The sequence below is a fragment of the Mytilus edulis genome, chromosome 6 (assembly GCF_963676685.1).
Source record: "Mytilus edulis chromosome 6, xbMytEdul2.2, whole genome shotgun sequence".
Taxonomy (NCBI): domain Eukaryota; kingdom Metazoa; phylum Mollusca; class Bivalvia; order Mytilida; family Mytilidae; genus Mytilus; species Mytilus edulis.
Window position 1 is genome coordinate 31,765,228 of NC_092349.1, and position 22,374 is coordinate 31,787,601.

At 31.9% G+C, this 22,374-nt stretch overlaps 1 protein-coding gene across 3 annotated transcripts; it reads right to left on the bottom strand.

Annotated features, from left to right (window-relative positions):
- Nucleotides 1-662: 662 nt before the first annotated feature.
- LOC139527515 (carbonic anhydrase 1-like) lies at nt 663-14,204 on the bottom strand. 3 transcript variants are annotated; one of them, XM_071323017.1, is made up of 8 exons: nt 14,096-14,204; nt 9,516-9,545; nt 6,314-6,487; nt 4,310-4,458; nt 3,520-3,612; nt 2,648-2,711; nt 2,045-2,196; nt 663-912 (listed from the first exon to the last, which is right to left on the bottom strand). In XM_071323017.1, the coding sequence occupies exons 1-8, from the start codon at nt 14,133-14,135 to the stop codon at nt 799-801; spliced, it is 816 nt and encodes a 271-aa protein (XP_071179118.1). In that variant the 5' UTR covers nt 14,136-14,204; the 3' UTR covers nt 663-798. The 3 variants fall into 3 exon arrangements, with proteins under 3 accessions (XP_071179118.1, XP_071179119.1, XP_071179117.1); XM_071323018.1 differs by lacking the exon at nt 14,096-14,204 and adding an exon at nt 13,847-13,908; XM_071323016.1 differs by lacking the exon at nt 14,096-14,204 and adding an exon at nt 11,097-11,285.
- Between the last annotated feature and the right edge of the window lie 8,170 nt (nt 14,205-22,374).

Sequence of the window (22,374 nt, forward strand, 5' to 3'; positions counted from 1 at the left end):
AACTATAAATGTGAGTTATTAAGATGGTATACAATATAATATTAATCAACAAGAACAGATTTCAACGGATTTACTTGATCAAATTAACCATGTTAACAAAAACGTCTGACAAAAATAAATGCGAGTTTAAAGTATATATGGATGAAGTTGTATATTTCGTACTTTATAATGACAGGGAAGATTGATTGCATGTTAACATTAATAAATGACATTGACTTATAGATTATTTTCTAACACATCAATATATTGAATCGCTATGTACAACAGAATAATTGTGAGAAATAGTTATTTTAATATTATCATATTTTTCATGGTACATGTATCTGTATATTTAGGAGTAATTCTCCTTATTCAACAATTTCATTTCAAAAACCTTTTATTCTGAGAATGAATTGGCATCTAAAACAATCATTGTACATCAGAAGGGTTTTATTTTAATGTATTTTATTTGATACGAAAATAAGAGAACAACCACCTCTTTGAGATATTTTAATGTTTGCATGGATTAAAAGACTGAATGATTTTTAATTTGCTTAATAAAAGGCTTGCCTAACAATTCTAACAAAAACTATTCTACCAGTCATGTAAAAGAATAAAAGTAAGAAAATTGATTGCATCAGCATTACCCAACATGCGAAGCTAATGATTAATATCATCAAAAGTGGAATTCACAATATCATTACACACAAATGGCAGTATTTCAAACAGTGTAACAGTAACAAATATGGGTAACATAAGATTATCATTAAGAGGGCCTAGTATATTAATAGAGCCTTCTGACAACATTGAATGTTCATGCTAAGAAGAGTTGTTACAATTTGAAGTAACAATTCTGCCATCTAATGGTCTCGGACTTCTGCAGTTGTGTATCAGATCCATATCTGTATTGCCAAGGTTTCTAAATTCCTGCAGCTGAAAAATGAAACATACCATTCCCTAGATGTTTTTATTCTAAATGCATAAAAATTGATGAAGGATAATATATGAATACCCACATTAAAAGCATGGATGGAGATAGTTATGATATACAATGTTGTTGTTGCAGAAAGGTGAAACATAGAGCTTATTTACATAATTAAATAAGATGTGTTCAAATAAAAATCAGTGAATATAATAAAACCATTATAGAGCAGTATAATTATATCAAATGTGTCTGTAAAAAAATTTGTTTTTCACTCCCTTTGTCTGCATATGATATTGAACAAATATCATCAATTGTTGTTTAGAAATATAACTAAATGTTATTTGTTGATTATCAAAATCATATCTAAGTTGATTATTGTACTTTACAACCAATAATTCTTATATTGAAGAGCCCAAAATACTGATGTATTTTTAATTACAATCTAATGTAGTCAACTGTTTCCAACATATATACGCAGAAATTGTAAAGACCAATGCTATGTTTTTTGTATTTTGAAACCCTAAATAACTCTCAGATGAAAATTTAAAACAGCAGGTGCTCATGTACTGTTCTATTTCATGTAGAAGAATTTTCAAATGTAACTAGATTCTCTCAAGGAGCTGTGTTTTAACAAAGTGTGAAGGGGGAGATGACAGCACAGAAGTAGAGAAGTGTTTTCTTTATGTTACTACTAGATATAAAAAAAAGAACTTTACCTTAATTTAGAAACAAGAAACAACATATCTAAATTTAAAAAAAACTATGATCACAGCGTTTTCATTCTATCCTGGAGACACTGTTTGGCATCCGCCAGCACACCTGCACGCCAGCTGTATATATCCTCAAATCAATAACCGATATTTACTTCGAAAATCCAGTTAACTAAGTTGATGCTACCCTTTTCTACATAAAATGACTGTACCAAGTCAGGAATATGACAGTTGTTATCAATTCATTAGTTTTGTTTGAGCTTTGGATTTTGCCTCTTGATAAGGGCCTTTCCATTTTGAAATTTCCTTTGCTTTCGGTATTTTTGTGATTTTACTTTTCGCACTCGGGGAACACACAAATGAAATTTATCTTTGTAAAATTATATGTCCATTGAACATTGACATTGATTATATTTCACTGGTACATTACCTGGTTCTCAGATAGGTAAATGTTTTCTTTAAACATGGTCCATATAACAGGAGCACATGGTGGAGTTGTCATTGATCCCAAGTATCTGTAGTAACACTTAGATGATGGTAGTAGTGAACTCAGTTTGAAGCTTTGAAGAGGTAGTATGTCATCTGCCAAGAAGATACACATTATAGTAACACACAGTTTGTTAATACAAGAACATGCAAATAATTTACGTTGTATGAATATCATAAGAGATTGCAAAAACAACTGTAAGCAAATACAACAATATGAACCAACAAGGTAATACAGATTTTATGTCATTTATAGGTAAATAGTTTCAAATGAAATTGATGAGTTATTGCAAAAATTGTTTGTAATAGTTGGACAGGATCACATCATCTTCTCCAAAAGCTAGATAAACTATGGTTAACTAAGAGTCGAGGATAATATAACAGATGTAAACAGGTAAACTTGAACAGACTCTGAGAAATAGTTCTTGGAAATTATTGAAATGTTTTAATGTTTTATGGTACAGCATGGGAAAATATGATCTTTATTTAGTTTATTCGTTATATTGAACCCGAAATTATATTAATAAAATAATGGAAATATACATACCTTGTTTTTGAACATTTTTCACTTTGTCAGTAATTTCATCATAGTTTTTATTATGAGAACCAACCTGAAAACATTATAACACAAATAATAAACTTTAAAGTTTGGAACATTTGGTTCTAATAACTAGATGCAAACTGTTAGTTTGGATACTTTTTTTTAACTCCTACTGTACAATTGCTATGTCCAGAACAGCATTGCAACTAATAAGACTGATATATAGCTTAAGCATCTATAACAGATTGACTTGTGTCTTATAAGTCAATTTGTTTCCCTGTATTGTCATCATCATGTGTTAGGGACAGTGTTGCATTGCTTTTTCTTCCTCAATTAATTATTACCCAACATGTATTCAACATTTAAAAGTTGTCAATATAAATGTTTCATCCCCTTTATCCAGGATGCCCATTTGGTAAAAAAAAAAGTCAAGTCAGTTAAAAAAAAAAGCATTTGATAATGATGACCATTATAATAATGATGGTATCAGCATCCAGCGGCAAATAGTACATGAATACTTTAATGGAAATAAATTATATTTGTGAGATTTACATTTTACTAAAGATTGAAGGCTACGAGTTGAAAAGGTAGTTGTGTTTATTATACAAGACAAGTCATCAGTGACACTATAAGCTGTGCAGCACTTCATGTAACACAATTTCACATATTCTTAAAGAAAATATAAAATAAACAACTGCATGATACAATTAAATGTACCTTTATATTTGAATCATTTCTTTTAGAGTAAAACAATTTTTTTAGATAAGGTATTTTAAAACAACGACAATGTCATAGATTTAGAAAGGGTTTGCAAAATCATTCTCTTCCGAAAAAAAAACCCCAATATAAACACAGTCAGTTTTAAATAAAACACTTACATCTATAAGATAACCTAGAACAGCAAGTCCATTTTCGTTTTTTAGAGCCTCTCCAGCGTTAGAGTATTTATCTAGATGCATTACAATATGAAGCTGAAAAAAATATATGTTATAATATCAGTTTTGAGCATCTTCATACAATTCATACAGATTTAATGTAGGTAGCAATACCAAAGAAACGTTAAAAAAACGTCAACAATATGAACATGTAATATAAACCAACTAAATGGAAGCACAATAATGCTGGTATAGACAATAAGTTCCAACTCTGAATCAGTAATTTCAAACTTCCAGGGTGTAATGCAAAACAAAATAATATTATATATTTGTAGTCAGGTCAAAAATAAAATTAAGATTGTTTGATGTTGCCTACCAGACTAATTTTATGATACAAATATGTACATATTTTTCAATTGAAAGCTTTTTTCACCTGCTCTAATATTGTTTTCTTGTCTAAAACAAGTAACAAATGTTGTTGGTCGAATAAAATAAAATAGCTACCTACCTTCCCACCTCTACAAGGAATGCATGGGCAGGCAATATCAAACAGAGGATTTTTGCGAAGCGTGTTCTTGGCAACTGCTTATGTAACTTATTGCATATTTCCCCTTAAGTAATTTTAATCATACTTTTAGTTATGTAAAATACCTTTTTCGGTAATTAAAGATAACTCTGTAGTTAGACCTCATATTCCTATAGGCTTTTTTAATATATTTTTTTGCTTCGCAACATACCAAATCATCCCTTATTCTGACATGTCTAACCCCATTTTCTATTCTACACAACATACCTCAGCGGTCACCTGTTTTCCGTCATATGTATGTTCTGAACCAACATTATTATTTGGTCCCCAGTGGAAGTGGAATTGTTCTACTTTATACGTCCCTGGTAAACTTCCTCCCGTCACCTTAATATCATGTCCTTGAAGGTTAACTTGTACTGAAAATGTATATACATATATATATAAACAAAGTGCAAAAACTAAGGTTAATCAAAAACAAACATATTAAACGATATGACCAAAAAAGGCTGTCAAAATGACGGCAAACTGCAGTTTATTTACGTTTATTGTTGACAAATAAAGAACCACAAACTAAAACAGTCCCAGTGTAAATTGCTAGATTCGACTAAATCTCTATTCTGTAATCGGAAGAAACTGTTGACATTTGTTTAAAATTGTTTAACGCTCTCAAATTAACATGCCAATTCATAAGGTACCAGTAAACACAGCAGCGGATCCAGGGAGCTTAAAGGACAACAGCATCCTTTGTTTGCCAATATATATATATACTGAGTGCCAATGAAAACACAACCTTGGTTTTTCCAAAATAAAAAAAATATATTAGAAATGATAATCTTTCAAAATAAATTGTTCTTGAAAATTAACAATTTTAACAATTGATCGATATCAAACAAAAATGTGTCATTGTCATCTTTCGGGCATGTTGGGCGCAATAGGTAAACGAAACATCCAAATTCGAACCATCAACTCACAGTCCTCACAAAAAATGTTACAACCCCGTGGTGCAGTGCAATCTCGACAGCACCGTGGAATTGATCATCCTGGACGTTTAATGTGATTTCGAGGAATGCTTTTCCGCTTGTCCCGAAAATCAAACTCAAGCTGACTTTATGATATTGGTGGTGGTTGTTTGTTTCGTCTAAACCATGTAAAATCGGATGCAAAGTTTGCTCGATCGGACCAAAATCCGGCGAAAAGCATGACTTTTGGCCAAGGTGGGTCAAATGTCTATGTAACCACCACTGACGGTTTTTGGTACATAATGAATGATTTTTGGTCTACATAGTTCGATGTTTACGCCAGACAGCCTTTTAGATGTCACTAAGAAAAGACTGATGTGATCTTTAACAATTTCTGCGCAAACGATGCTTTACTGAAATTGCTCGAAAGGTTCTATCGTGACCAACATTGAACTCTCGTGACATTTGGACAGCCATCAGAGTAGATATCGGATATGTTAAAGACCAAATGTATCGGTCTTGCCGAGCGTTTCTTGTTTTTTGTACCCCAGGATGTGGCTTATCATTAAATGATTCATTTTGGTTGGATTTGTGGATGATTGGGTTATTGTAGAGGCTACAACTTCAGTCTCCTCGTAATTGTATGCTGTGAAAGGCTTCATTGGATCATACCCAAAACATCATGTGGCTGGTTGTCAGAAAGTCTTGCCGTTTACTCAGATAATTATTGCAGTTTCTTAACAATAAGGGCGGGAAAACTCATGACATTAGCCTTGGAAGCTTAAATTAAATGACAAAATCGTGAAAATGGTGCGTATGTTGAAACTTTAAATCAGTGAACTCGGTTTATGTCAGTTCAAAATAACCCTTACTTCGCATTCGTTCCAAAAATCACTTAACTGTAAAGTTCTCGACAATTGTCTTAAAAGTAATTTTCAACCAAAAATACAAAGTTCTAATATAAATAAATAAAAATCATAAGATTTTTTTTAAAAACAAAAGTGTTGCGTTTTCAGTGGCACTCATGCAGTATATAATTTTTATATCTTTTTTATCACGATTTATATGATTTTAAAGTTTGGATCATACAATCGGTCAGTAATTCTCTTTAGAAAATAACGCTCTTCCTTTCAAAAGTCCTGGATCCGTTCCTTACAAAGGTCACTAGACATTTCACCATATTACGAAAATATAAGTCATATAATTATGACTGATAGCCGCTCTCTAACATTCCTAAATACAACATGTTTAGCGGAGATCAAGAAAATAAAAAATTGCAAGTAAAGCAGATACTTAAAAAAACAAAACTTACTAGAACGTCCATGGTTTGTACACAAAACCATAACGACATCCCTAGTCTTCTCCAACTCCTCAAGGTTAATCTTTTCCAAGGACGAATCGTAGGCGACATCGCTCGTCTTGATATCAATCGGAGACTGGAATTTGGCGTTGCAAAGAGGAAACACTGTGTGCCATTCTTCTGGTACTAAATAAAAGAACAGTATAACAGTGAAAACTTTAAAAACAAAAATATTGCTTCTGTGTTCGTTTTCAAAATTAGGCACTCCCTTGTATAATCAGAGACACTAGAACACACCCGTGATATCGCGGGTCCGTGACTGAATTAAAGTATTTAACTATGCGCAAGCCTTATTTTAGTGTTAGTATTGTGATCTGATAAAGTCATGCCGATAATAAGATACACAGTTTTATCTGCTTTCAAATCTTTCTGTTTGAACACGCGTCGAACTGAAACTTATCAATTATTGATCAGTAATATTAATTATTTGGAAAAAACAAAAGGTCCTGGAATGGAGTATTTTTTAATTAACAGCATTGTCCTATATTAGTTATAAATAAAGTTGAATTCTTTGATTCGCTGTTTTACTTCATGCCCGCTAACAAATTTAAAACTGTACCAATACGCCTTATTTTTAGTCCAGATTTTTAGTATTCGTATTGTACTGATTAAAATAGTACAATAGGTAACAATTTGACAATTTAGTAGTGTCAAAACTGTGATTATGACCCGTGTATATAGCATATAAATCCTGAACACACCGTTTGATGGTGCGCCTGTCAGATGCGGAAAGTACAGATAAGGTAATAGGTAACAGGTGACTATACTATTGGTTTCGGTATCGGAATCGACCCGGAACTTCTTAATTATTGGCAATATTAATTACGTGGAAAACAAAAGGGCCGGGAGTGGTGTAATTTTTAATCTACACCTTTGTACTATATTAGTTATATATAAAGTCGAATTCTTTGATTTGTCGTTTTTACGTGATGACGGCTGACTAATTGGACCTCGTAATTTTAGTATTATAGATATATGTCTCTGGTTAAATGAACGCAATAAAAATATTTCTTAGTTAAAAGATTAGATTTTTTTTAAACTCTCGTTTTTATAATACATTATGCGTCAAGTTCCGAGTATCGCAATCATTTGAGCCTCAAGTAAGGCATCGGTCATTCAATCGGTTTGCCTTCCCTTTTTAATGTGGGGTACAAGTAAGTTTTAAGGATTAAACAACAATTATTTTATTTTTGTTTATCTGTGATCTGGTGACATACATTGTTAATATCAGATGAATCAGATCATGGTAAACATGCAATTTTAAGTAATTATCATTCAAGTATCTAGAGCATATTTTACAATGAACAATGGTGAATAAAACGGATAAAAACAAGAAAATCATATACATTTCTTAGGTTAAACGATAAAGAAAATATAGATTTTAAAATCAAAACGATACAAAGTTTTTATATTGCATTTGGGTCAGTCCTCTTCACCGACTGCTAGTTGTGTATGAGAATGACCGAACGCAAGTCTGATATGATACAAAAGCATAATAACTGCTGAGAATTGGGAAGATTGAAATCCAAAAAATGTCCAGCGACAAATATAACATACATTTATTCTAGAAATTACATTGTCAATGTCCATTAATTCGATCCATGGTAATTATTGAATGTAAAAACTTCTCGGAAACGGGCCCTTGAATTAAATTCAATAAAGTGTTCTTATTTATAAAAATAAGTAAATGAGGTATGGTTGCCAATGAAACAACTCTCCATCCGATACCAAATAACGTATCTTGAAGCCCGAAAAGGACAAATGTATATAGTTCAAATGAGAAAATCAGCATATACAAAACAGTAAACGAAAAACAAATATGATAAAAAGAAACAAATGACCACCACTGAATTAAAGGCTCCTATCTAACTTGGAACAGACATATACAGAATGTGGCAGAGTTAATATTTTTGCTAGCACCAAACCTTTCTCTAACCTGGAACAGTGGTGTAACAGTACAAGATAAGAACTATAAAATTAGCTGAAAAAGGATTTATAAATGCACGACAGGTTGAAGAAAACAGAGATGATTGGTTTTTGTGAATAAAACCTGCTGTTGCAACTCATACCATTCCAACTATCCACCAGATTTTAAAACAAAGTGGATGTTAGCAATTAGAACGGCAAACGTATGGCCTTTAAACAAAGACAAAACTTCTGAGTATGGAGCATGTTTTTGAGCGCTCAACCCTCCCCTTACACGAGACAGTTGTGGAACAGTACACTATTAGAACAAAGTATACTGTGCTTTGCAATAGACTAACAATACGAGTTCGATTATTGTCCACATGAAGACATGCCAACCTACTTAGTACAAATTGTTGCGACTAATGTTTAAAACAGACAAAAAAGACTTGAAATTATGGTATGCCCTAGCTGGAAATTTACCTTCGGCATTAGTAGTTGTATTTTGTTCCTGTCTGCTATATTTGTTTTTCGTTTATTGTTTCATAAGAAACCAAACCTCTTGTTTTCTCTTCGGAATTATTTTACATTTGGTCATCTGATAGCCTACTTTATGGTATTGGAAAATCATTATGGCAAATTCCATGTGGTGACCAATTGGTCAATATTGGCTTAACATTTTGGTCAAGGCCAACGACAACCAATAATCGAGATGGTATTGGATAAGCATACAGCAAATGGACGGACAGCAGAATTGCATATTTTTTTTTATAATGTTTACATGTACATTGGAACAAGCGGTTACGATCATACATGCGCTGGTAATAGTTTTCGGACAATGCTCCTCAATTGTATTCTTAAACTCGGTGTATTCCATGTCATTATGCGATGTATCCGTTCGCACTTAAAATGCAAAAACATGATTGCGCCAATCGTACAAAAACTATCCAGTCTCGCTTACATTAACAATTGAATAATTATACAATTGCGTCATTTTACTAAGCTAACTGAATCTATATTATGGAAACAATGCCTCCTCTCGCCCATTCTCTAAGTTATCGTGTATGTTGTTAGTTTCTCTTACAATTGATACCGTCGAAATAAAAGTCATTTTATCAAGCTCTTTAATAGAAAATTTTAATAGATTGCACAAAAAGCATTAAACAGAATGTTCAATGTGAACCACTATATGCAAACCGATCCATTCCCCTATGAACATGATCAAGATGATGATCATATTTATACATACCTAGCCCCTGTTGGTATCCCCAGTTATGAGCTACAAAAAAAAAGATTAAGAATTAAGCATGTTAAGTGTACAAAAAAGACATATGTACGTCATTTGTTTTGTTGTAATTTAATTACAATTTATGAATAATTTATTACTTTGTCAAAACTGAACATGCTGAAAGTTTACAAAAAGTGTTATTGTGATAAAGGTAAACCACAGGAGTTTGAAATCCTATCAAAAACGGGGTTAAAATATACCAAAGTCGACTATCATAGTAGAGCTTCTCTCTCTACTATGATAGTCGACTTTGGTATATTTTAACCCCGTTATTGATAGGATTTCAAACTCCTGTGGGTAAACAAAACAAAACTTGTAAGTCCTTATCTTTCTGACCACTAGTATAGTATACAGTTCTTTATTATCTTCAAATCATTGTTCTGACAACATTTTCAATTTCAAATATATATACAACATTCGCCCCCAAAAAATGATGGCCGCATAATTTAGCAAAACAACAGAATACGTCTAGTTGAAAATACTTGCTGACAAACAATAGACATCCAACGAAAATGACGAATACCAATGGTCATTTATATTATAAAATATTCACCTATTTTAAACTGCCAGTTGCAGTCAAAATTTCCGCACAATCTTCATTTAACATCTTTACTTGTCGTAGCTATTGGTTATCATCCGGAATATGCATCAACTACTTGTCACTGGACGTTCAGAAAACAACATCAATCGACCATTTTTCATTTAAGTTGAACATGTAGAATCGTCGATTATTTACGAGATGCTTCTCATTCTTATTAACAACTACTCACCATGTCATAAAAAATAACAATTACCAAAGTAGCCTTTAATTACTGGTTCTAATTTTATCTCGATCGTCAATGATCTTGAATGAAAAATTGGTGATGCTGTTTTCTGAACGTCCAGTGACAAACAGTTGAAGCAGTAGACAGGGAGCATGCATGTATGCATTTTTTCTCAGTTTCAAAATCGTAATTTTGAAATTTATACAGGACTCGTACACTCTTATTTAATTTTTAGTAATACATATGCATGATCGATATAATTCAAATTCATGTAAAATCAATATTTTATTGTATTCACTTTCATGACTATTATAGATGCAACAAATCTCTAGAAATAAATATAATTAACTAAAAAACTTAAAGTTTTAAACTGACAAATTCCTTTATCATGTTTATTTAAAAAATGTAACAAGAAACTGAGAAAAAAAACCAACATTCACTTTAAAAAAAATACTAATCATTTACATGATTTACAACATATTTTTATTCTCAAAATGTTTACATATATTATTATTTTTAGATTCGCGTTTCGATTATAATAAATTTCCCTTTAGACCCTCGTAAACAAGGGGAGTAAGCAAGGAGTGTTATTAACCGAATCAATCACTTATCCCGTTGTACATCAAAATGTGAATTAAATCCTGTTGTGCGATATGACAAACGACCACAACAATACAATGTGTGTAGTAAACACAGCGAACATTTAAAAGGTGTGTAAATTATGTGTATAATTATCATGGCGATGTTAACTTTTTTGTAAAAATAGATTTTTGCTTACCTTTTCTGATCAACCCATTGATTATTGATCGTGAAGATTTCACAAATACCAATCTGGTTATCCGTGTACACATCTGATTGATTGATTAAGAATTTTAACACGGTTAAATACACGATTTAGTTAATACGCTTGATACAGTTCTATTAGATAACCCTGCCTAAGCCTCAATTACTTAACCGGTGTATGGTCAATAAAATTGTTGTCAATTTCTAACGGTGTAAAATTAAAAACTTAACTCCTTCTTTCATAAACTTTATATTGGAACAGGAAAGCATCTCAAATATTTATTTGTAGAACTGTGTGAAGAATTTATTGAGAAAAAAATAGAATAGAATATCCTGGCCAAGCTAGACATAAAAATCAATTATTTCAATCAAAACAGGATATAAAAAGAGAAAAATCTGCAACACAAATTGCAGGAATACAGCCATTGTGTACACGTACAAAAGTGAAGATAAATGTTACCTCGAAAATAACAAGCACGCATATCGACAATTGATCGACTCTATTTATTCGTATTTCAAGATAAAAAAATTGCTTGGATTCAGACTGTTGATCTTTTTCACTCTGCATGGTTTATAATGAAAAAAACATTGTTTTTAAGTACCATGGATAACATGGATAACAAAATAAAGAATATTTTCCATAGTGGCAGGGGCGGATCCAGCCATTTAAAAAAAAAGGGGGGGGGGCTGTCCCAACACAGGATAAAAAGGGGGTCCAACTATTTGTCCCTATTCAAATGCCTTGATTGGCAAAAAAAAGGGGGGTTCCAACCCCCGGAACCCCCCTGGATCCGCCAATGATACATTCATTCAAAACAATTTAAGGTGAAGCAAGTTATGTAGACTTCAGTATGAGGTCACAGTATAACATTGAATGTTCAGTGTAGACCAGAACAAGCAATACCAAAATGCTGCATCAAAGTGGCTGAGGTTTCTTATTTAATTCATGCATATTTACAATAGATGGAAATGATTACTGCGGCAAAAATATCAGATTGTCGTTCTCATGATTTTCTATTAAATACAAATTTGTTCCATTTTAGTTCAATACGAATAATGATAGCAATTATATTAAAGGAAGAAAAAGTAGAGAAGAGAAGTCTTGTTTCATTATCGACACACAACATACCTTTGAATACGGTAGAATGTAGCTTTTATGCTTATTCTGAGATAAATGGTAGAATATGGTTCGTACTCGTGCTCCATCTTAAGTTTTTTGTGTAGTGATTTAAAATTGTGGATGATTGTTAACATTTTGCGGCGGTTTTTTCTTATCTAAGAAATAAGAGGTTTTACTTTGTGTGCATTTTTTGGGGGTGTAGAAGCGTTGACCGTAGTACATTTTTCATGGTAATGAATTTCTGTGTCTTTCTAGAACATGGATTCTGAAGTTTTTCGTGAAGATTGGGTCAATGTCAAGTGGGAATTTAGCTAGCTATTAAACCAGACTAAATCTACTATTTTTTACACAAGGGAATGCCTGTATATACAAACTTTTCACTGCAACTGCAAATTTGATAATAACCCATCATGAATAAATTGTGCATTTAAAATGTGCTCTGATATGACTGAAATATATATAGTTACGAGAAGGTATGGTTCGGTCACTTTAGGCCCCTTGAATTCCCATAACAAAATTAATGTATTATAACAACATTAAGACGCAACGTCATATGAGGGGGGATAGGAGGGGTCCTGATACCGAAATCCCGGACTTAAAAAAACGAAATCCCGAGGTCCCGAATTTAAATAAAGTAAATCCCGACGTCCCGAAATCCGAAAAAAAGGATTCCCGGATCCCGAAAGGGTCAATCCCGAAATCCCGAGCTTAAAAACACCCGATCCCGGAGTCCCGATAAAGGTCCTATCCCCCCTCTCATATGTAGACAATGTAAGACATTTATGATTCATTCTTACTGAAATTTGTATTTGCATTAGTCTGTTGATCATCAGTATTCATATTTAAATTTTTATTTTGTCCATTTACCTCTTAAAGTTGGTGAAATCTGCAGAAAGGGTAAAAAAATAAAGAACAGAGATAAAAAGAGTATTATAAAGAAAATAACGAAGAGAGAAAAATGCCACGACCGTGTGCTAAAATATTAATCTAATCTAATGAATATAGGTTGTACAATATGAGGGGGGGGGCGGAGGGGTCATCATCCCGAAATCCCGAACTTAAAAGCAAGAAATCACGAGGTTCCCAATTCAAAAAAGAATTTCCGGAACCCGAAAGGGTCAACCCCGAAATCCTTAGCTTAAAATCGACGTCCTGCCCCCCCCCCCACAAACCCCATATGAGAACAAAAAATAGAAAGAATAAAAAAAATGGCAAAAAAAGATTCAGAAATAATAAAACCCCACCCAGACCCACAGTAATATTTCGATATTTTTTTTGTTTGCTTTAACATCGTCCTTTACGTCGGAGGAAGGCCTCAAAGCAAAAAAAAAAAATATATATATATATATATATATATATATATATATATATATATATATATATATAAAAGGCTTGCAAGACGTTTATAATTATTTGGACTATCCGATATGAGTATTACTATTAGATTTACACAAATCAAATATTTTGGTATTGAGTTTTTGAGGGCGGGTAGTCCAAATAATTATGACGTCTGCAAAAGCTATTTCATTTATTTTTCTAAAAAAGTTAAAATAGCTTTGCCAGACTTCATAATTTTTTGGACAAATCTTTTCTGTTACACGTATAAACTTAAATGAAGCACTTACTATGAAATGACAATTTTACGTCAGCTGCATACATTTCACCATATTTATGACGACACAGTTATAATGCACTTATATCAAAATTTAAAAGAAAGTGACCTCTCTGCTCTCAGACTAATACTATGTTGAGTGCTCTGATTATTTTTAAACTGTAAATTTATCAATGAAATTTACATAATTTTGAAAAGTTTGCCAAAACAGTTTACTATTTGAAATATCTTGGGATAAATACGGCTCCTACATGTATTATACCTCCTCCTTTTTGTAGACGAAACACATTTCTGTATGACATAGCACTGTGGCTCTTCACTATCCGGCATGTCCGAAGCGGAAATATTTTACATCGGCCTTGAGTAAGGGAAGTAACTCGAGAAAAGGGAAAATTTTATCTAAATTTAGAATCGAAGTTGAAACTGAAACTGCACTTGTATGATAAAAATAGAACAAATAGAATTCGGCACACAAAAAACTTTTGCATGTTCTAGACAGAGTTCGAATAAAGTATTCTGATGCATATGAACTGCAAATCCCCCTCTTTCTTCACGATAAAGGAAATTCGATCATATTATAATATTTGAGATAGAAGGTCCTTATATAAATGCTGTTCGCGTATTTTTTTAATGATCGGCTTTAATTTTTATGCCCGTTTTTCCATTCTTTACAAATTTTGCCAGGTATTTTCTATTCTTAGAACTAAGTCATGTCTTAGGATTGTCTTACGACATATCTTAGTCCTAAGTGGGTTTCACGAAGCGGTCCTAAATTAGGACATCTCTTAAAGTTGGTCAGAAAGTTAGGACAACGCGAGAGGTGTCTTATGATGGTCTTAGGATAGTTATACGTTTATTTATATAAATTACACTCATTTTTTATATTAATTTTGAAAAAAAAATATCTTATTATTATCTAATTATCTATTCTCCTGTTCCTGCCAAAAACATATATACATTGACGGATTATCAGGATTTGTCAACAATGAAAATTCGATGTATTGATATAGATTATGCCTTAAATGTAAAACATTAGAAAACGAAAAACATTTTATATTAGATTGTAAATTAAATATGGAACTAAGAAATAACTTTTTTAACAATTTGGATTTTAATTTTTCTGTTAAAGATTTATCTGATGAAGAAAAGTTGATTTTTATACTCAATCCATCAACACCATCACAAGTAAATAAATTGGGGTCCTACATCAAAAGGTCATTAGAACTGAGGACAGGGGACACTGGAATATTTACTGTAAATGAATGATTGTGTATATATATATATGCGAAATATAGTTATATTGTTTATTATTTTGTATGTCACAAACTTAATGTTTAAAGTTTACATGGCAATAAATATTTGAATTTGAATTTTGATATAAAAATTGCACGATTTTATCTCTTAACCTTTTATAACCAATAAAGTCGAAATTGAATTCAACTCACTTGTACCAAAACAATGTCATAATTTTATATTCTTTTTTCTTAATTTTGCATTGAAAATTTCATATTTATATTGATGTATTGTTTAAAGATAATTTATAATATAAATTACTTTTATTTTTTTATATTGATTTTGCAAATTATGTCATTAAATTAATCAATACGTTTAGAATAATTTATGGTAAGACATACTACATTTACATGATTTTTATCCGTATATCATATTTATATTTGAAAATTTAAAGAACTTGCGACAGGTTTAGGATGTCTTAGCTAAGATGATCCTAAGACAGCTTCGAGACGAGGTCTGAGATATGTCCTAGGATAGTCATAAGAGGATCATAAGACATGTCCTAAGATATGTCTTATGACATGTCTTAGGATAGCTTCGTGAAATCGGCCCCTGTTTTTTACTATTATCTATTGAAAAAATCTATTATCAATTATATTCTATTAATTAAAAAAATGAAATAAATGATTATTAATTAAAAAGATTAATTTATTGAAAAATTAATAAAGAAAATATTTGACGAAAGTAAGAAATTAGTAAATAATTTATTTTGAAAAGATAATTGAACTACGTTGTATCCCTTTTCCGATTAGTGACTTTAAGACAAAAAAAACATCTATGAAAGTTATCTTCGCCAGCTTTTGAGACCTGACAAGCGAAAATTTTTAATAGTTTTCCTATTCTTTTTCCATGAATAAACTTTAAATATTAGCCAAGTTCTGACAAAAGATTTGACAAAGCCGTTTAAAATCAGTTTTGTCTGAATTTGTAATTCGAAAACTGACTCTTTTTACATAAATGAATACGAGTTATTGCACTTATTTTAGGACTAGTGTTCCAGAGCAGTGTTTCATATTATTACACGGGTTAGTAGTGCAATAACCCTGTTATATCATACATGTGTATAGTTCCAAATATGTAGCATTATTGATTAATCTACATCCGATTCCTTTAAAACTGATGACCTCAAAGTAAGATCACATTTTTTAATTCCGCCATGAACGTGATTATCTCTCATACCTGTAGTTCTGCTTGTCCGGAAATATATCGTTCATCTAGTAAATTATATATAAAACTAATATTTGCCCTTTTCTAAACGTTGACAAATCTTACAAATTTATGGAGCTCACTCTGTATGGTGGGTCTTCTCCCCCGGGAATCATAAATGCTCAGTTAAAACTATCATATATATACTAAACTATGATCGTTACATGTTACAGGTGAAATGCAGTGTACTTGCACTGAATAAAATGTATGTTTTGACCTATTCATATACGACAGACAATGAATGAATGTACTGTTTCATGCCCCATGTCATTTAACTAAGACGGATGCTGGACATTGTTGTAAAATAACCAGGTCAAATATAGTTTGTATGTAATTATTAAAAAGAAGATGTGGTATGATTGCAAATGAGACAACTCTTCACAAGTGACCAATTTAAATGACACAAAAATTAACAATTATAGGTCACCGTACGGCCATTTATGTATGTACTGTAGGTTTTTGCCTTGAACTAGGTAATACGAATGAACTTACATTAAGGACATACATAAGCCATGATATATTGTGTAGACAGAGATTGCTGACTTGTAAAAGGTTTATGTGTGTCCTATTAAGCTTCAATCTAATTCATTGCAGTAACTTTCTATATCCCGAAGCGCCTAACTTAAAACATATCAACTATTATGTGTTGCCTGTATCCATATCATATATTCTATTTCAATTTCAGCCTCTGAAATGCGTATTCATAGCTTTCATACTTAAATTTACATTGTCAAATGATTAACATTTAATTTGATTTTATTAAATTAACCTATGTTATAACATTTACTTTGTGCCTTATACATGTTATATTGCATTTATAATAATGATGCAAATAACAGAGTTTAAAGTTTACGAGATTTTTTTGGGGTTATCTCCTTATTTCTTTTTCTTTCATCCTCTGAAAATCCCATTACATCTTAGAATATAATAGTTGCTGTTGGGTTTTTTTTAAAAGAAAAGAAGCTTTAAAATTATTTTTTTTTTAGAAATTTTAAAAGAAAGGATTTAAGTAAAATAGAAAGATGTTGTGGATGCGTAACATTTATTGTCGTCACAAGAATACACTTTAATATCCCGTTTCTCTTAACTGTCAATCAGATACATGTACATGTGCACATGTAATGTCTTGCAATTTATAAATATCGCATACATGATATTATTTTGTAAAAAAGTGTTTACAAACCGATTTCTTTAAAACTTATGTTAATATATAAAGTAATCTTGATTTGTCAAGTTTCTTACACACATACCACACTATCTACAGTTAACACGTTTGTTTTGAATTTTGGATTGATTGATTGTTGGTTACTTTGAACCTCCAGTGGCAAATATCTTAATCATGTTCAGGAAGAGAACAACTTTATAATAGATACAATAAGTATATCCTGTAAGTGGGGCCTCCAGGGTCGTCAATTGTTGACTGCCACTGCAAAATGAGGGTGTATGGGGTTCGTGTTGTTTATTCTTTAGTTTTCTATGTTGTGTCGTGTGTACTATTGTTTTTCTGTTTGTCTTTTTTATTTTTAGCCATGGCGTTGTCAGTTTGTTTTAGATTTATGAGTTTGACTGTCCCTTTGGTATCTTTCGTCCCTCTTTTGGATAGGGACAGACATTTTGCCTTTCAATATGCCATTTACAGACCCCTCAAAGAGGTGTGGCAAAGATTCCCAACGTGCAGAGTTGAACGTTGGACATTTCTTTTTGATTTTTTAAATTTCAATATTTTTTTATTTGACTTATTTTACAAATCTCAAAGTGGTACTATCTTTTACAAACTTTAAATTTCTTAGTTTCTGATGTATGCTTACGTATTTTCATAGTAATACATCATCGGATTTCTTTTGTTCTTGCAGATTCTTATGTATTCTCATAGTAATACATCATCGGATTTCTTTTGTTCTTGCAGATTCTTATGTATTCTCATAGTAATAAATCATCGGATTTCTTTTGTTCTTGCAGATTCTTATGTATTCTCATAGTAATAAATCATCAGATTTCTTTTGTTCTTGCAGATTCTTATGTATTCTCATAGTAATATATCATCGGATTTCTTTTGTTCTTGCATATACCTATGTATTCTCATAGTAACACATCATCGGATTTCTTTTGTTCTTGTAGATTTTCATGTATTCTCATAGTAATACATCATTTCATTAATTTTTATCTTGTAGATTTATATACTGTCATAGTAATGCATCGTTGGATTTCATTCCATTTGGCTTGAGCGTGCCTAATGAAGGTAACATAACATAATCTTATATTAAACTCTGGATTTTTTTGTGTGTATGTTTTATTATGTAAGACTTTCTTTCTCTATATGATAATTTTGTGTCAAAAACGAATACATCTGTATAACTAACTGTACGTTTAATACTTTGGTATTTTTCAGATTCTGCGAATGTTTTCACCGCAACCAATAAATATATTTTAAATTTTCCTAAATAAATGTTCATAGAAAGTATGGGAAAACGTTTTTTCTTTATCATGTTTATGGCTGACTATGCGCTATGGGCTTTGCTCATTGTTGAAAGCTACATATGGTGACCAATAGTTGTTAATTGCTGTGTCATTTTGTCCCTTATGCATAGTTGTCTTATTGACAATTATAAACATTTTTTTTATATTGTTAAATCATCAAGAGTTTCTGTGGCACCGTCTTACTGATTAATTGATAAGTCGTTGATTTCGTTTTCACAACTTACTTGAAACCTGTACTAAATCTTTCATAGCTACATGTACAAAGACTTGGTTCGGAAGTTGGACTATACAAATGAAACTGTAGAAAACTTTAATATTTCAAACAGGATAGCACAATCACACCCTGATTTTAACGGAGATGTTGTTTACTTATCACGGAAATTAATAAACGATCAGAGTAAATTTGAGCTTATCGACCCTGTTAATAAACTTATTCTAAAAGGTTACCAATTAAACACTGTAATTAGAACTTGGAATATTGTTTTTGTCGACCCTGTGACTTTTGTCTCAGAAAGCTCGACATATTGATAGTGATCCGGCGGCGGCGGCGTAAGTTGACTTCTTAAAAGTGTTTCATACTTTGTATATAGATGCCCCATGCATTTATATTTGGTGTATGAAAATATTTTATGATGTACCTGTCCGTCTTGCAGGTTTTATTTCACCTTGACCTCATTTACATTTTCATGACAGCTCATTACTAAGTGTTAAGTTTTTATGCCCCATCTACGATAGTAGAGGGTCATTATGTTTTCTGGTCTGTGGCTCCGTTTGTCCGTCTGTGCTTCCGTTCGTCCGTCCGTCTGTGCGTCTGTTCAGGTTAAAGTTTTTGGTCAAGGTAGTTTTTCGATGAAGCTAAAGTCCAATCAACTTGAAACTTAGTACACTTGTTGCTTATGATATGATCTTTCTAATTTTAAGCCAAATTAGACGTTTGACCCTAATTTCACGGTCCACTAAACATAGAAAATGAAAGTGGGAGTTTCAGGTTAAAGTTTTTGGTCAAGGTAGTTTTTGATAAAATTGAAGTCCAATCAACTTGAAACTTAGTACATATGTTCCCTATAGTATAATCTTTCTAATTTTAATGCCAAATTAGATTATTACCAAATTTCACGGTCCATGGAACATGGTAAAGGATAGTGCGAGTGGGGCATCCGTGTACTTTGGACACATTCTTGTTATTTGTGTTTTGGTCTGTTTTTCTTTATAAACTATAAGCAATAGGTCAACCATATTTTGTTGTATATAAGAATTGAAGGCTGTACATGTCTGCTTGGCATGGTTCATCTGACCTCGACCTCATTTTCATGGTTAATTGGTTAATGTTTCGTTTTCTTGGTTAAGTCTATTTCTTTGAAACTTTAATTTAGGTCAACTACATTTATTGTATTGAATTATTGTAAGCTGTACATGTATTTCTTGTTTGATAGTTGTAATTGATAATTGAAAGAGTTGGTATTGCTTTATTTCATAAAAAAAGAATGGCCAACGTAGATACAAGTATCTTAATTGTCTTAGGGAGGGATAAATCCTACTTTGTAAAAGTAACTCTGATTCAAACAAAAAAGTTATCTGAAACTGATTCTATCATGATTGATTTCTTGATTGACAACATATTTGTTACGTTCGGAGGACGTGTTTTTCAACAGACTGTTGGCATTCCAATTGGAACAAATCGTGCCCCTCTTCTTGCCGACTTGTTTCTTTATCATTATGAGGCTGGCGTCATACAGGAACTTCTTCGGAAGAAAAAATAAAAAGTTAGCAATATTCTTTAATCATACTTTAAAGATGATGTTCTTTCACTAAATAATTCAAAATTTGGTGACTATGTTGAAAGCATTTATCCCATCGAACTAAAGATAAAGGATACTACAGATACAGTTAAGTCGGCCTCATATCTTCACTTACATCTAGAAATTGACAATGAGGGTCGACAAAAGAGATGATTTCAGCTTTCCAATTGTGAACTTTCCATTTTTAAGTAGCAACATTCCAGCAGCACCTGCATCTGTATACATCTCCCAATTGATACGATATTCCTGTGCTTGCATTTCTTATCATGATTTTCTCGATAGAGGGTTGTTGCTCACAATGAAGCTATTAAGGTAGCACAATACAAAGATTTTTCATCCCCAATCAGACATCTTTAAACTGATGTAATTCCACTTATCTTTCTTTAAATTTTATAAATGAGGTACCAAAAGAAAGAAGAAGGATTAATCTTTCAAATTGTGATAATTTCATTATGACATAATTATTACATCATTAATTGTTATGTAATTAGTTGCCATATTGTGATGTCTATACTTGAATGAATTTAGCTTCTTTGTTATTCATAGCATCCCAAAATGTTTTATAGATTCTTGCACAACACAGTTTGACCTCCAAAACTGTGTCTCAGATTTTTCCTATTGTATTTCATTCTCTCATAAATCTTCAATGAAGTTTGCAAAATCAATTCATAAGAGTCCACTAAATTCAATTGGGTATAAAATTTGTTCTATTGATGTTTTTGGAAATCTGAGACACAGTTTTGGAGGTCAAGCTGTGTTGTACAAGAATATATAAAATATTTTGGGATGCTATGAAGAAGAAAGAAGCTAAATTCATTCAAGTGTGGACATCACAATATAGCAACTAATTACATAATAATTAATTATGTAATAATTATGTCATAATGAAATTATCACAATTTGAAAGATTAATCTTTCTTCTTTCTTTTGGTACCTCATTTATAAAATATAAAGAAGGATGAAATGAATTACATCAGTTTAAAGTTGTCTGATTGGGAGTGACAAAATCTTTGTATTGTGCTACCTTAAATCAAGAGGTTGAAATCATAACTTCGTAAATTTTACAGACGCCATCACGAGTTAGTTGACCGTTATGGAATAACCGTTTCACAAATGATATCGGATATGTTCCTTACTTTGTAACTACAATCTCCTTCCCTTTCATGAATGTGACCTATCGAATAAGACTATTAACCGGATTTGTTATCACATAAGCAACACGACGGGTGCCACATGTGGACCAGGATCTGCTTACCCTTCCGGAGCACCTGAGATCAACCCTAGATTTTGGTGGAGTTCGTGTTGTTTATTCATTAGTTGTCAATGTTGTGTCATGTGTACTATTGTTTGTCTGTTTGTCTTTTTCATTTTAAGCCATGGTGTTGTCAGTTTATTTTCGATTTATGAGTTTGACTGTCCCTCTGGTATCTTTCGTCCCTTTTTTTGTAGTAAAGCTTTATATCAAGGTCCATCAACATAATATCATTGATTAGTGAAGAATGCGAGACATTTTTAGCTTGTGCACTCTTAATATTGGTATGACTATTGATTTCGTTATCACCGGTCTGTTTTTTTGTTACTTGTTTTTTCTGCTTTGTATCGATCTGAATTTTAAAGTTTGTTGATATGTTTAGCTATAATTCCACTGTCACATGTTTAGGGGAGAGCTGGATGACCACCATTCTATTTGCCCCTGTCCCAAGTCAGGAGCTCACGATTCAGTCGTTGTCGTTTAACCGGTATTTAGCTCGTTTGAATTGTGTTA